Below are 17,091 nucleotides of genomic sequence, written 5' to 3'. Positions count from 1 at the left end.
CATTGAAGTTGTGATGTTGCTGCTATTGCAATTGAGATGGAATTATCTTACAGAATTTTGGAGGTGAATGCCCAAGTAACAATTTTGGTTTTATCATGGGTTTGAAGAGGTTTATAAAGCTTAGAATGGACTTAAGGACCATAATAAAACCGGAAATGTCGCTTGGGTGTGCTGTTTTTACGATTCCCCAACGAAGGAATCCGGCCGCGAATTAGCGTTTGGTTAAGCGTATTATCCGTCTCAAAATGTGCTCAAGAAAACAAAAATATAATGAGATTAAAGACAAGTGTTTCATATGTAAGATGTAGGAGAACTGAGCGAATTTCAAACCCCTGGTTTTGATTTCAGAAATAGTCAGAAAAGAACTTCTAATGGTGAGGAAATTGCCATGCCAAGGATCTCTTTTCGTATCATGATGTAAATCGAGGTAAGAAACTGTTCCGGAACTTGCTGATAACTTTAAGCGGTTCTTTTTTTGAAGATTTATATCGAGATAATTGCAGTTTCCCTCACACAAAGCTACTGGCGCTATTTTTTAATAATGCCTTTATTTTTCCAGGCTCATTTGCTGTAGCTTTGCGGAGCCAACTTATTACAACAAAATTACTTAAAACTAACGTTACTAAAGCGGGGGCCGATTACTCGCGGCTATCTCGAGGTAAGGGGTAACAAATTGTAACAAATGGTTTGGCAGGGTAGGGATTGAGAACACAAGGTTTGGAGAGCAATGTGCTCTTGATCTCGAACTAAGCGACATACTGATGAAAAAGACAAACATGGGGCAGCTAACAACTTGGGAGAACACAAGATGACACTAACTACTAAATACTCAGATCTATCTGTTTTAAAAACACATAAATTCAAATAGTCGAAATCTCGGCTAGCCAAGACATCTCTAACGGGTATCGCGGGTTGTTTTCCTCGGGCCCTGAGGGATGTGGATAACTCAGATCTGGCAACACGGTGTAGGGTACATGACCAAACAACATGCTCGATATCATGATAACCACTGCCACACGCACAGCGAGCGCGAGTCTAACGAACAGTGATTGGACATAAGCCTTGACATAAAGCGTATAAAGTCACGGCTCAAGTCCAACCCTTTGAACCATGGTTTGTTCGACACCTGTGGGAGAATAGAATGTAACCATCTTCCCAAATCACCATCATTCCATTTTTGTTGCCAACTGATAAGGACTTGCTGCTGATGCAATGGAGAAAAAATCGTTGAAGGCAATTTGTCGCTCAAAGCTACTGGCGCTTGTCATGTTAAAAATGAGTGAATTTAGAAAAAGGCGGTGCCTTCCAGCTTTTGGAAACGCGTGATTTCTGTCTTTTTTGCATTCTATAAAATGTATCGAATGTATTTGAGATTGTATTGGACCACTCTTCATGAGTTAGAGTTTTTTCCAGAAAGTACTAGTACATATCTAAGGAAAGTAATAGCTGATGAGGTCGTCGTGTTGCCAAAAACGGGTAGGCACAGTATCTGGACTATTTTTTTTTAATTACTGGAAAATCAGGGAATATTAGGAAATTTAGTTTTCTTCATTGAGTTGACACCCTGATTGAACATTTTTCAAGCTCTGTGTGCTTGGGAATTGAGCTTATGGACGATAAGTAATGAATTTGATGTGAATTTCCAAGGCACTCTGGGGATAATTTCAAGAGAATTGTTAGGAAAACCTGAAGTGAAATCTGAGGGTAGGCACCTTCCAGGTCAATTCTAACCATATTCCAGGTGAAACGTAAGGAGAATTCCAAGGTAGTTCTGAGTAGAATCCCTAGGGAATTCATAGTAGGATTCAATGGGAATTTTCAACATAATTCTGAGAATGATTCCAAGCTGAACTCCATGCTACTTGTGAGTAGAATGTCAAGAGAATAAAGAGAATTCTGAAACGGAAATTTCTAATTAAATTTTGAGGTAAATTTCAAAGGAATACTTAGGAGGGTTTCAAGGCTATACCTGTTATCTTTTTTACATAGATAACCCATAAATGAGTTCCTAGAGAATTCTGAGGAGCATTTCAAGGAACTTACGGGACAATGGATGGAATTCCGAAGTTAATTTCATGGGAATTTTAGGTGAATAATCAGTTAATCATGAGGAGTGTTTATTTCAGGAGAATTCTTTTGGATGTTCGTATGTAATCGACGTCCTCTTCTTATTCGCATTTCAATCTTATTACTTGTAGCATATTAGCTTATTGCGTGCTCTCAACTTAGTGTTCTAGTTGCACTTCCACAGTTATTAATTGAGAGCTTCCGATGCCTGTACCGTTTTGCATTAGTTTAATTGTGTGGCTATGCCCAAGGAAGTCGAGACATTTTCCAACCCGAATAGACGGGAATCGAACCCAGCCACCTCCAGCATGGGTCTTGCTTTGTAGCTGAGCTAAAGGAGGTCCCGATAGGTAATAGAAGGAACCCGATTAAGAATTTGAAGAGAATTGCAGAGTTTTTTTTTTTTTTCTTTATTATAGAGATTTTTAGCCATAGGGTAGTTCATCTCTTAGAATTGCAGAGTGAATCAAAGAACCTTCTGCAGAGAATTTGTTGATAATGATGGAGCAAATTGCAAGGAAATCGTAAGTCGGACTCTGAGAAATTATTGAGAAGGAAGGAAATCCTTGTGAATATTCTAAAGAAATCCTTTGTAGAGATCCAAGGGGGTATCAAGATGGGGGGTATCAAGATGATACAAACATAGAAGTTACAGAAGAAAAATCAAAATATGATTTAAAAAAAAATCTTAATTCTGAGACTTCTCATGCTTATACATGTTCTCTTTATTCTGATGGATTAAGACAAATATTCAATCTGGACTATGAAAAACTTTCAAGATTGAAAACTAAGAGAAACATTCTAAATGCTAAACTTTGAAATGTTTCGCAATTAAAATAAATCAAGAATGCGAGACTTTCTGGCCTCTTGATTTTTTTTTTAAATTTTGATCCTAGACAAATTTTCAAAATTCTATAGATTTTGAAATTTTTTGTTAACTTCGGCTTATTCTGGAACTAGATATCTCTTCGTTTGAAATTTTACCAGTTCATTCATGATATTGCAGTTTGCATTGAAGACGTTAACGTCATTAACGACCCTGATCCTGAGATCATACAAGAAGTGTCAATAGCAGTATAGACAGTTCTGGATTAGCAATAGAAAAGGGCCCATCAGCATTTGTAAACAAACCGTTCTAAAGCGCTTTCCTCACAAAACGGAGGCCACCCACGGAAACGAACACCGTCATCGTATAGGGGATACTTTAACCTATCCGATGATGGTGTTGGTTTGCGTGGGGGACCTTCGCTTTGTGAGGAAAGGGCTTTAGAACGGTTTGTTTACAAATGCTGATGGGCCCTTTTCTATTGTTGATCCAGAGTTGAGCATTACCAAATAAACGAAATGAAACAAAAAGAAAATCAATAGCAGTACGCCTACCTACCGGCTATTCAGTTTAAAGTTTGTAGAAAATTAAATCGAAAAACATTGTCTGTACTTGTACTAATAAACTAGTGATGTATTGCTTGTTCATGATTCAAACTTACTCTCTAAAGCGTAACTATTTGTATTCGGATAGATTCTACTCATATTTTGCCAAAAACAGGTCAATTGTTTCCCAAGTACTCAACTTAGACCGCGAAACGGTAAAATCCCTACCCAATTTAAAGATTTACTGCCTAGTCTGTACTTAGCGTGTATGTTGATAAATTGGTCTAGCCCTGGTATCTCGCCGTAACCCACGTCAAATGAATTACCATCCTTCTCAAGCTCGATAAACACGAATCCACAACTCTAAACCATTTTACCACCAAAATAACCAACATCGTCCGTATCTGGCAGGATCGAATTTGTCTGCAAAGTTCCAGTAGCCGACGACAGTACAAGTGTGTTCTGGTGTGTACGCGTAGGAGTACGGAAGAAGAATTTCGATTTGTGTGACGACGAAAGCCAGCAGTAGCTGTGTGTTGAAGGCTTGTGCATCGACGGCAATCAAAAGCCATCAAAATTCATCTGGAAGTGGTGAGTATCGTATCGAATAAGAATGGTGAGCTCCATAGAACATTTTTCCCCCTTTCATTAAACTGAAGTCGCCGGAGCAGACACGCATCATCCGCCGTCGTTCGAAGCTGGGTCATGGGCTTTTTCTCCGTGCACTTGATGTGTTAATGCACTGAAATGAAGGGTTGCCGCTAGTCGGTCTCATAATGCAGGAAGCGAACGACTTGGTTTCGACTTTCGAGAACATCGAGTCAAGTTGAAATCTTAGTGTCTCTGTCTTGCTTTTTAACCATTTTATACTTTTGTTAGTTTCGTGGGTACAACGATGAAGACGTAAAAGTATGTACATAACATAACGAGGGAAGCGGGAACGAGCAAGAAGCACCAAAACGTTTCTTCGTCGGTCGGTCGTTCGCACTCGTTCTCCGGATTTGTGTGTATATTTCTGACGTTTTTTGACGGCTCACACGCTCGTTCCCATCATCTCCCAAGTCGTTCCGATTTCGTTGATTGTGTTCGTATCGCTATAGTCCATCGACCGACCGATCAGTCAGAAACTCTCTCAGTATCTAGTCATTGGTCACTATACCACCGATGCCGATGCAGAATGCCTGACAGCGTTTTTCCTCGTTTTTTGTTTGTAGAACATTTAAGACCTAGGTGTATATGTGAGTTCGTGCGGTCCTCGCTGGGTTCTTGTTTACCTCTGGATTGTGTGAGTGGTGCTATCGAAGTACGTGCATTTTGGTTAGGCACTGTGTGGAACGGTTGGGCTTTGCAGTGGTCACAATAACTGTTATACAGCGGCTCATGGTTACTCCGTCGCATCGTAGCAAAAATTAGCAAGTAAAAAAAAACGCATTTGAAGTTTGTTTTGTACCATGAAGTAAGGGGATATCCTATTCGGATTTTCCAAACTTTTACTGAACCAAGCTGTCCAGATTATTCAGCATAGATGAATTGATAAATTTTTGAAATATTGACTAGTGGTCGATTTTCAACATTTTTATAGTTGACGGATTTTAGTAAATTTAGCGTCATTTGAAAGATCTTTATTATGACTACAAATGAGCAAAATTTCAGTATGTTTGGCGCATCGTAATTCAAGAAAATTTGTTTTTTTTTAAATAGCTTAAACTTCTTACACACTTTTTCAAATACGCCCAATACTATAGCGATAACCAATAGCAGCCAAAAATACAGAAATCTATCTTTTTAAGTTGTGGTCGTACAGCTGTTTTGCCGTATGCTCAATTTTGAAATATTCTGTATATATGTGGGTGATTTACTATCATTAAATGTAAATGTTGGCCAAAACACAAATTGGGCCGACTTGCTCACCGCAGCAGTAAAATTGATACACAGTATCGGACATAAATATATCTAGCTGAACGCATTCAATGCGACAAGCACGACAAAAACGATTCAGTACCATAGTTATTAACGAAATAGATAGTCGATGAACTGAATCGAGGACCTAATGCATTGTTCAGCTTGATATAACATCACGATTTTTTTCACTGCAAAAAAGTTCAAAGAGCCATCACTTTTTAGGATGTCCATGAAATAATCTGAAATGTTGGTTGCTGGTTGATCAAGTATTCAAGATAGGTGAAATTGCTCTAATGTTGGCCTATGGGTCTAAGATTAGGCCCATCGCTAAAAATCTGCTATTTATCAATTTTATTTATTATTTGAACGCGTCATTGCACACTGGGGACAAAATCGAAACAATGTGTTAAAATTCAATAACTTCGGTGCTCGCTGGAACAAGAGACTAAAAAATAGTCATTCTTATAGAAAAAAGTCTCAGGAATCGATTGGAGTAGGTTTCATCTTGGGCACGATAGGGTAAGTTGGGGTTTTTTACAGTTTTGCCTTAAAATCTCCTATTTTGCATGATTTGAATGCTGTATCTCAAGATACCGATGATATAGACGGATAATTTCTTCGGCAAAGTTGATCAGGAGATCAAGGACTGTTGGATGATGGACAGAACAATTCGGAATTCCTCCGCCAGGTGGCGCTAGTGAGCATTCGAAGTGAATATGTTTGCGCTGCTGTATCTCAAGATCCTGACTATTTAGACGGATGATTTCTTCGGCAAAGTTGATCAGGAGGTCAAGGATTGTTGGATGATGAACAGAACAATTCGGAATTCCTCCACTAGGTGGCGCTAGTGATTATTGAAAGTGAATATATTTGTGCTGCTGTATCTCAAGATCCTGACTATTCAGACGCATGATTTCTTCGGCAAAGTTGATCAGGAGGTCAAGGACTGTTGGATGGTGGACAGAAAAATTCGGAATTCCTCCGCTAGGTTGCGCTAGTGAGCATTCGAAGTGAATATGTTTGCGCTGCTGTATATCAAGATCCTGACTATTTAGCCGGATGATTTCTTCGGCAAAGTTGATCAGGAGGTCAAGGATTGTTGGATGATGGACAGAACAATTCGGAATTCCTCCACTAGGTGGCGCTAGTGATTATTGAAAGTGAATATATTTGTGCTGCTGTATCTCAAGATCCTGACTATTTAGCCGGATGATTTCTTCGGCAAAGTTGATCAGGAGGTCAAGGACTGTTGTATGGTGGACAGAACAATTCGGAATTCCTCCGCTAGGTTGCGCTAGTGAGCATTCGAAGTGAATATGTTTGCGCTGCTGTATATCAAGATCCTGACTATTTAGCCGGATGATTTCTTCGGCAAAGTTGATCAGGAGGTCAAGGATTGTTGGATGATGGACAGAAAAATTCGGAATTCCTCCACTAGGTGGTGCTAGTGATTATTGAAAGTGAATATATTTGTGCTGCTGTATCTCAATATCCTAACTATTTAGACGGATGATTTCTTCAGTTATGGTTGATCATGTGCCACATCAAATGACGTGAGAATTTTCAAATAAGATCATTGGTAGTCATATTGAGTGTAAATAGGGTCAGACCATAGGTGAATAAATTGGGATTTTTCCTATACATATAAGCAAGTTTGGTCTCTTAATATCCATTAAAATATAAACTACAGTAATGACCTGATTTTATCAGTCCCTTCACGCATTATTCTTTTAATGTTCAGTAATTTCCTATATCCATAATTCGAAATCTTTTCCATTAATCTTCTTGATCGATGTTTAGGATAAACTTTGGTGCAATAAAACCCTTGAAATAGCGCATGGGTTTCGTAGAATATTGGAAAATATTTTTAAAAAGGGGGCTGATAAAATCGGGTCATTATTGTATATATTATATCTTTACAAAAAATTCCACCGGCTGGAGCAGGAATCGAACCCTCACTCCATGGCACACGCAGAATAGCTGTTAGACGGGTGACGCCACTAACCACTCGACCACGAAGACCACTTTGACGAGAAAATGTCGTCATCGAAACCCAATCCAAAACAATTATTTTTTTATTCTTGTCTCTTGCGTGACAGTAGCTCAGTGTAGTGCAGTTCTTACGTGGTGTTAAGTGTGTTCCACTGAATTTCATTAAGCAAAATGCTGTCAAATAAAAATATCGTTGAGGAATATTTTGCGTCTGGTCGAGATAAAAACCTTTTACTTGACTTTGTGTCTAGGGCACTGTCGAAAGCACCTGCGGATGTTGCGCAAGGTGTTAAAAACTGGATTGGTCAATTTAATCGGCGATGGTCAAAAACCCACAGTAAGGATCGATTCTTTAAGAAGAATGCAGAATGGCTTGAAAGCATATTCGAGGTAAGAATCCCTGGGCGTGCTTAATTTTAGAAAGCAGCATAAATTATCGAAGAAACGTTTTTAATACGATACCGTCGAACATTAAAAAAAATAAACAGTTCGGAAAATTGTACCTGTTGAGCAAAGTGCTAAATTTAAAAAAAAAACAACGGATTCCAAACCAATTTAAATTGAACTTGAATGAAAATTAGTTAAAGCGTGGAAATGCGATAATGTAAAGCAAGACATACTACTGATAAAATCTGTTTTTGTTCTTGTTACTAAATAATCAATAGCATCAATCGCGATAAGAAAAATCTTCTTCTATTTGTATTTGTATGAATATTTTAGAAAAATCCTAAACAAAAACTACAGACTCTAAATTTTACGAAAATCAATCACATCATCATACATCATCAATTATTTTATCAGGTTGAAGACCAACCCTCAGGATACAGGCCTTCGAAAAAAACGCAGGTCCATTCAAGGAAACCCAAAGATCCCTCGTCACAATCATCTCCTATTTCACCTCCTTTTACCACTCCGAATTTGGATACCAGTTCCAACAGTCAGCGAACACCGTCAACCCTAAAGCCTCGAGGTCGAAAGCGCAAGGAGTTTAGCCAGTTGACAAGATTTTCGAAATACAGACGCAGTATCGGACTTTTCAAAGAACAAGGTCTTGATAACTTGCTGTATTCAGCCAAAATTGCTGCCATAAAGGCTGCTAATCCAGCAACTGCTCAAATTTTACAGCACATGTTGAGCGGCGGTGAGGTTTGGGCAAAAGAGACCATCGAATCCGTTGACTCTGTTCGTGGAACATCTCTGTGTTCGGAGGAATCATCTTTGGCGATAAAATCAAAACTTGGGTTAAGTAAAACCAAATATGGAGAGCTGGCTCGATTCACTAAGAAGCATCTAGGTATGACAGTTTAATTAACGTATATATAAAAGAAATACTTAGTAGAACATTTTTTTGTTTAAAATAGGTCAAGTTTCTAAATCTTTGATCAATTTTAGAGATGTGCATTGTTATTAGTCCCTTCATATTGTCCCATTTAGGTATTGCAATTTTGCAGCCCTGGAAAAAAGTAGCTGAATTTAGAAAAAACCATAATTCCACCGTTCTCAACTCCAAACCGAGAAAAAGGATAATTATCATCAAGCGTTTTAATCCGTGATATGGTTATATGTGATTTGACACGGATTCTACAACTGGATGATGTAGCAGACAGGATTTCAAAGTTAAACCAGAAAGTGTTGACTTGTAAATTGCATGTCACGGCTGGTCCGGACTCTGCTACAGGTTTTACGCACTACAACCAGACTGGATTTTTAAAAGAGGATGATTCTCTTCTCTCCGAGCATTTTATGAGCCTGTTGTTAGTATCCGAAAGAAGAGAGGATATTTGGCGGAACCCGAATCCCCAGTCAGATTCGTTCTGCAGAATACGCTCTATGAATTGGACTAAAGAGACCAACTCGCTTACCAAGTCCATGTTTGAGCAGTTTTTTGCAGAGGTTGATTCCTTGAATCTGGATCCGGTGGAAGTAATTTCCGGTGATGTACGTGTGTGCGTTTATATTTCGGCAATGTATACAATGATAGATGGGAAAGCGGCCAATGCAATTGTAGGGAATCAGGATACACATGTATGTCCGCTTTGTGTTCCGAATGCTGATCCCCATATTGGTCCATCGTTTTTTCATTCACGTCTCAACGCCGTTGAATGGTTGATCAAAAAATGCAGCGAAAAAATCCGTTCCTGACCACCCGGCATATACGAATCCCCTAGTTAAAAAGAAAGCCCGTGAAATAGCTGATGAACTAGAACGTGAGTATGGCATGAACATCAACCGTCCTAAGATTGGTGGGTCCGGAAGCTGCAATAACGGCAATATGGCCCGCCGTTTATTGGCAGAACCCGGAAAATTTGCAAAAATCATCGGCGTACACAAGGACCTGGTGGAAAATCTGCGGCTCATCAGTTGCCTGGCGCTTTCTTCTAGAGTATTGGATCCTACCAAAGTTATGGAGTTGTATAACACTCTTGAAAAGCAGATTTTCAATGAATTCCCATACCTAATGAAATTGCCGCCATCCATACATAAGTACATGCATCTAGCAAATTTCATTGAAAAATTGGTAAGCTTAGATTTAATAGTATATCGAATCACAATCATAAATGTTTTGTTTTCTTTTCCTTCAATTGAAACATCCAGCCTTATACCATGAACTTTGTTGACGAGCAGTCCGGTGAACGTTGCCATAAGGTTTATAAATTCATTCGGCCACATCTAGCTCGGAAAACGTCTCCGGAAGAAAATTTGACCGACATGATGACCGAAGCTTTGACTAGGTCTGACCCAAAGCTTGCCTGTTTTTTTAACCAGAACAGACAATCGAGAAGTACTGATGCCAGGTTCAAAGAGAGGCTGGACGAATACACCTTGAAACAAGATGACAGCGATGAAAACCATGGAAGAGCGGATGACTCCGGTGAACTCATCGAAGAGAGTGACGAAGAAGATGATGACCCCGGTGAACTTAACGAGGAGAGCGATGAAGAAGACATTTGAATGTTCCGTTGGATAAGTACCACAGATGTGTCCCTGTGGCTCTCACACACACACACACACACACACACACACACACACACACACACACACACACACACACACACACACATGAAGAATACATGAACATATAGTAGCACAAACATATTCATTTCAAATGGTCACTAGCGCCATCTAGCGACAGAATTCCGGATTGTACCTTGAACTCCTTATCAACTTTGCCGTAGAAATCATCCGTATAAAAAGTCAGGAACTTGAGATACAGCAGCACAAACATATTCACTTCAAATGCTCACTAGCGTCACCTAGCGGGGAATTCCGAATTGTTCTGTCCATCATCCAACAATCCTTGACCCCCTGATCAACTTTGCTGAAGAAATCATCCGTCTAAATAGTCAGGATCTTGAGATACAGCAGTACAAACATATTCACTTCAAATGCTCACTAGCGTCACCTAGTGGAGGAATTTCGAATTGTTCTGTCCATCATCCAACAATCCTCGACCTCGTGATCAACTTTGCCGAAGAAATCATCCGTCTAAATAATTAGGATCTTGAGATACAGCAGCACAAATATATTCACTTTCAATAATCACTAGCGCCACCTAGTGGAGGAATTCCGAATTGTTCTGTCCATCATCCAACAATCCTTGACCTCCTGATCAACTTTGCCGAAGAAATCATCCGGCTAAATAGTCAGGATCTTGATATACAGCAGCGCAAACATATTCACTTCGAATGCTCACTAGCGCAACCTAGCGGAGAAATTCCAAATTGTTCTGTCCACCATCCAACAGTCCTTGACCTCCTGATCAACTTTGCCGAAGAAATCATGCGTCTGAATAGTCAGGATCTTGAGATACAGCAGCGCAAACATATTCACTTCGAATGCTCACTAGCGCCACCTGGCGGAGTAATTCCGAATTGTTCTGTCCATCATCCAACAGTCCTTGACCTCCTGATCAACTTTGCCGAAGAAATTATCCGGCTAAATAGTCAGGATCTTGATATACAGCAGCGCAAACATATTCACTTCGAATGCTCACTAGCGCAACCTAGCGGAGGAATTCCGAATTGTTCTGTCAACCATCCAACAGTCTTTGACCTCCTGATCAACTTTGCCGAAGAAATCATGCGTCTGAATAGTCAGGATCTTGAGATACAGCAGCGCAAACATATTCACTTCGAATGCTCACTAGCGCCACCTGGCGGAGTAATTCCGAATTGTTCTGTCCATCATCCAACAGTCCTTGACCTCCTGATCAACTTTGCCGAAGAAATTATCCGTCTATATCATCGGTATCTTGAGATACAGCATTCAAATCATGCAAAATAGGAACTTACCCTATCGTGCCCAAGATGAAACCTACTCCAATCGATTCCTGAGACTTTTTTCTATAAGAATGACTATTTTTTAGTCTCTTGTTCCAGCGAGCACCGAAGTTATTGAATTTTAACACATTGTTTCGATTTTGTCCCCAGTGTGCATTGGGACGGTACCAATGGAAATTTTTGGTCTCTATTGAAAATCTAGTCGATTGCTGAATTAATGTATGGGCCCAAATTAAGGACATTTAGGCCGACATTACATCCATTTCCCCTATATCAGTACCAGTGGCGTCGCCTACCTTGCACTAGTACTGAAAATGTTAATAAATCTCAAAATCTTGCTTGTAATGGATACATTTCAGTATAACTAGAAGATTCTGTGCATTTTGCAGTCGATTTAAGTTGGTGCACAGATAAAAAGTGAGGCTACTGATCGGTACAATCCTAAGCATCATTTTCGATAGAAACATGTTGTTCTCGAAACACTTCGACGGAGTCAAAGCTGGTTGCAAATCCAGACTAAACCTCCTACCGTCATCCGGACAGCAATCAACCCATTCGACTTTTTCACGTTATCAAGGCCGTCATCAACTCAAACTCTAAGCTCATCTACGGAGTGGAGATTACTTGCCCGGCACCAACTGATCAAAAAAATTACTTCCAGCTGCAATCAAGCGATCAAGATCTCGATCGGCTACACCCAGCTGCATATGTCGAAAACGGTTCCCTACCGCTTTCGACAGGTTCATCGCAGGAGACTGGCAACCCCATATCAATCCTATACGTTTGACAGTAGGCAAGATCACGGGCCTTATTTAAATACGGCCCGCCTGACGTATACATGAAGGAAAGGGACGCAAAATCGTGTTGTGAGCAGAAAGACAAGAGCAGATGAAAGCATCAAAAACATGGCCGCCAGCCAGGCCCCTGGTTCATCGCCAACGTAGTCTGCCGAAGAGCGCTTGGTCTAGACGAGAAAACCACTGACAGAGTGCACCAACTAGGAGCTCCCAACAGTGTGCAGGGTTCACTGGGTCGGAGCCAGAAGATGGAACCTGCAAATAATTCATATTGATCATACCATTAAGAACAGCTTCAAGGCAGGTTCCAAACCCCAAGCTGTTGCTAAGTCGGTAGTCCAGATTCAAAACTATATGTATAGTTGCCACACTATCCGCAGGGTCGCCACTCAACCGGTAAAATTGGGAGAACCGGGAATTGATACCAACCGGAAAAACCGGGAATTTGATTGCAATTTCAAAATATGTTTGTAAGGTAGAGAACTACTTCGGCCTAATCGCCCATTTTGGGCCTATCGAGCAGAAAACTTCAAATAAATCCATGAATTTCAGAGTTAAGGGGAGGTTTACTTGGATTTTTAAAAAAAAAAATTGATTTTTTTGCATAAAATGAAAGCTACAAGTGTGTAGAATATGTGGCCAAAAGAATTTTACGATCCGAAACATATTTAGCGAGTTATGGCGCTTTGAGTGAACCTTTGTCATGCGCGCTGAGGGACGCAACAAAAACTTGAACAAATGATCCGATTTACAATCGGAAAATTGCGCTTTGAAGGATACTATTTTTTCTATGGCTTATACCTAAAATGAAAAAAAAAATTGTTAGTTACTATTTTTTAAGCAAGGTCAAAGTGAGAAAAAAGGGGTAAAAAAAGCACTAAATTTTCAAATGTCCATAATTTGGTCAATTTTTGTCGGATTTCGTTCAAGTTAGGTATAAGCCATAGGGAATATTATCAACTTTAACCACAATAAAAAAATTTCATTTCAGTTCACCACCAGAGGGTGTGCACTCGAAGTTCTGCAGCAAAACCTGACTGACACTCCTCCACGCGAGCCGCCATTTTGTTTTTTTACCTTCAAAAAATTTCCAAGTATTCAGGAATAGTGGACAAATATAATTATCGAAACCGGAAGTTCGTATGTCTTTTCATTCTCCTGAAAAAAAATTCCAAAGTTCAACTGTTTTTCAGCCAAATCCAAGTAAACCTCCCCTTAACAAGTCAATTATGCGTTTGGTACGATACTTTAGTTAATAAGCTACCGAACGAAGTCAATGAGAACGCGTGATATCAATGTTTGCACCCATTATTCCCAAAAACAAAAGAAGCGCTCCGACCGAATCATGTTTTATCTTCATTCGATAGGCCGAAGTGAATTCATTTGCGTTTCAATGCGTTAGGCCGAGTTTAGAATCCGTAGGCCGAGTTTGGCGTCAAGAAGCAGTGTTAGACTTTTGACAATATCTCAACGATTGGTTTCTCTTTATCAAATCTTACGGTACATACGGAAAGGTAAATAAATTTGGAAGCCATCAGTAATAATAACATTCCGTTTGATGCTAAACTGCGCTAGATTAAGAAAGACTAAGTGCGGGTTGTGCTTAATAGGCCGGAAATGGGGTAGTTAACCCTATATATTTTGAACGAATTCTGTTAATTTCTTAACTACCTATTGTACTTTTTTCCTCTGTTTTATTGCTCTACATGCGTATGTAAACTAACTTGTACTTTTCAGAGGTGAAACACTTATCGACTTAATTTAAGTGTGGGATACGAAAAAAAAAATTTCATTAATTTTCCTTGGGATTGCCTTGTCATTCTCTTCTGAAATCCTTTGAAAACTACGTATTTTGATCTCACAACTACTTACCGCTCCTATGGGTTAAAAATTATCCGACATAAGAATCTATGGCTCAAATAACAATTTTGGTTTTATCATACTGTTGACCATGATTTAGAATCTTGTAATGTTATTGGGGTGTTTCACCATATTTAGCTATTTCCATTAAACCGGGAAAACTATGTTAGACAACCGGGAAATTTGAATTCCTCCATTCAGTAGCCATCAGAGATGAACCAGCCTCGGGCCAAACGTTAATAAAGGCAACCAACCAAAGGAATTAGATTGGCACCTTAAAATAATTTATCGAATTCTTTTAATATATGTTCTAAGTCCAATTATGTTTGAATATTCTTTCAAGGCCGGAATATTTTACTTCTACATACTACACGATTCCAAAAATTAAGTGTGAGACATAAAAATAAAATCAGCAATATCTCAATCATTTTGAATATTAATATTGAAAATTTTGAATTAATATTTTAGAAATTCCCTCCAGAAAACAAGCAATTCACTATACATTTATCTTCGTATTGTTAATACTTCTAGCAAGAATTTGCTTTAATTTCTCTCCTTAGTTTTCGTTACAATTCACGTGGCTTTTCTTTTGAAATCTCTGGGTTCGCCATATAGAAAAGTATTCTCCCGTAATTTCTTTGGATTTCACCTCAAAATTGCATTGAAATTTTTCTTAGTCCTTGAAATTCTTCTCCAAATGCCATTGAGAGGATCTCAGGAATTTTCTTGCACCTTTTCTTAGAATCCCAAATTACCTGAAATGAGATTTCTAGACAAATTCCATCTGTATTCTCCCCAGAATTCCTTTAATACTATCCCTAGAATACTTCTGCAATTCTCCTCAATTTATTTGGCATTCTCACCATAATCTAATGTTGCATGTGCCAGACTCCTGAAATTTGTTCATTTGCAAGGACTATGATTTGTTGTTCAGCTGGAGGTCTTTAAAATACGCCATGTTTTATGAAAATTGTTAGACCTGTTCGCCGATCAAAATTTTGTCGGCTGTGGCAGCGTGGCGGCGTCACGCCGTTTGAATTCGGGCGGTGGCGTGGTCTGCAGTGAAATTCAGTTGAACATGGAAGTTCAGATGATTTTGTAGAACTCAGCAAGTTTTATGGATGTTCAGGAAAATTTGTAGAACTTCATCAAATATTGTTAAACGTTTTGCGAACTTTGAAGAAAATCAAGGAACTATGCTGAAGTTCTGTGATTTATCTTTATTCTTTAGATGTCCAGAGGACATCTTAGAAATTCAGGAAATTAATGCTAACTTCGTAGAACTTTGTAGAGAATAAATTAATCGAAATTTGGGGTGTTTTGTAGGAATTCGGGAAAACTTCGCACAAATGAGAACCTTCTAAAAGTTTGGAAAACTTCGTTAAATTTAAATAATAAAAGTTTATTTAGATTTAGTGTTCTGAAAGGTTTAAAGGACTTAAAATATCATTTGGAAATTCCGTATATATTCTGGAAATTTTGAAGACCTTCAGTGCACTCTAAAGAAATGCAGCTAACTTCATAAGAATTATGAGAAATGCAATACGCACTGAAAATAGAATCACAAATTTGTGGAATTCAGCCATTCAGAATGACGCACATAATTAATGTAACATTGAGCCAAAACAATTGAAAATTGTTGTGTTTTCTTCTCGGCTTTTTCCATGGATGCTAAAGCTACTAAGATCATGAAACAACTTCAAAATACATTGTACGATGTCCTCAAAAAGTGCGAAAAACCGATTTTGTCACACTGTTCAAAATTTATACGAAGACCAAATTCTAAGATCATAAAATTTCCCAATAAATATAGTTTTTTATTTGTTTTCGTTAAGTGAACTTCTTAGGACATGATTGATTTTGGTGAAGCTTTACAACGTTTACAACTTATTTTCGATACACTTCTTAGAAGGTGGTGGTCAGATGTGATGTCGGCGTTGTGTTTATTCCCGAAAGACATCCATTTTGGCTGATGCAGATGTGGTCGATTTGACTCTCGGTATGTCCGTCACGTGAAACCAACGTGACTTTGTGCACTGGTCGATGTGAGAGCTTTCGAAGACCACCTTACACAATCTCTTCATGCGGTGAACCATTACAAATAATGTATCTTTTATACAAATCTGTAATAGAATCTTAAGTGAATGAATCCTTCACGAAATGATTTTCTAGTTTCAGTGCATCGAAAAAAAGACAAACAAAACTTCATTTGTATCATCGTTCAGCAGATTGCTAATTTGCGGTTTTGAATTTTTCGCGGTAAATTATTTCAAATCCCTGAACACGCGGCTCATTACATTTTTTTTCAATGAATTTTAATTTATAATGTTTAGTTATACCACCATGTATTCCCACTGTGCGACAGGAACACACAACGATGAGTAGAAGGGACTGTGTGTTGCTGAGTAAATCGTATATATTATGATTTTATAGCTTCATATGCTGCAAGTCCATTGCGTATAAATTGAGTTGCCTTCTGTTTTCGTCTAGCTTCCTTCCTCATTCTCTGTGTGTGTCCTGCGTGCTATATTCTCTCAATAATTGCTTTCAATTTACCTTTTCAACTCATCCATAATCTGGTCCGTTGCCCCTTCGCTAGAGTCCAGCTGCAGCCGCCGTCGCGGCAGAGGACGATACCACTAGAGACATGAGAATGTTTTTTTTTGTGTTCTATCTCCCCGCGGTCCCGTGTATTTTTACGTCTGTGTGTAGTTGTGTGTCATTTGTCAGTGTGCGTTGAGTGAGGCCGTGTTCTCCCTTGCCATAAATACGAATCACATAGTGGTATCGTTTAGTGTGAGAACCTTTTCGTTTTACTCACT

General features: G+C 39.0%; 1 protein-coding gene and 1 pseudogene across 6 annotated transcripts in view; both read left to right on the top strand.

Annotated features, from left to right (window-relative positions):
• Window positions 1-17,091, top strand: part of pum (pumilio) — a 375,688-nt gene that overhangs the window by 15,568 nt on the left and 343,029 nt on the right. For 4 of the 6 annotated variants that reach the window (XM_065226777.1, XM_065226774.1, XM_065226776.1 and 1 more), the window contains one exon: window positions 3,850-4,054. The exons of 1 other annotated variant lie outside the window; for it this stretch is intronic. In XM_065226777.1, the coding sequence (XP_065082849.1) occupies window positions 4,052-4,054 (3 nt within the window). In that variant the 5' untranslated portion in view covers window positions 3,850-4,051. The remainder of the gene's footprint in view (window positions 1-3,849; window positions 4,055-17,091) is intronic. One more of the 6 variants, XM_065226780.1, reaches the window with a different exon arrangement.
• On the top strand, window positions 8,887-10,284 carry LOC135705182 (uncharacterized; annotated as a pseudogene).

The sequence above is a fragment of the Ochlerotatus camptorhynchus genome, unplaced genomic scaffold (genome assembly GCF_037179485.1).
Source record: "Ochlerotatus camptorhynchus isolate MF236.1 unplaced genomic scaffold, CSIRO-AGI_Acam_v1.1 ptg000261l, whole genome shotgun sequence".
Lineage (NCBI taxonomy): Eukaryota > Metazoa > Arthropoda > Insecta > Diptera > Culicidae > Ochlerotatus > Ochlerotatus camptorhynchus.
The sequence above is the reverse complement of the archived record's forward strand: the minus strand, read 5'-3'. Positions and strand labels throughout refer to the sequence as shown.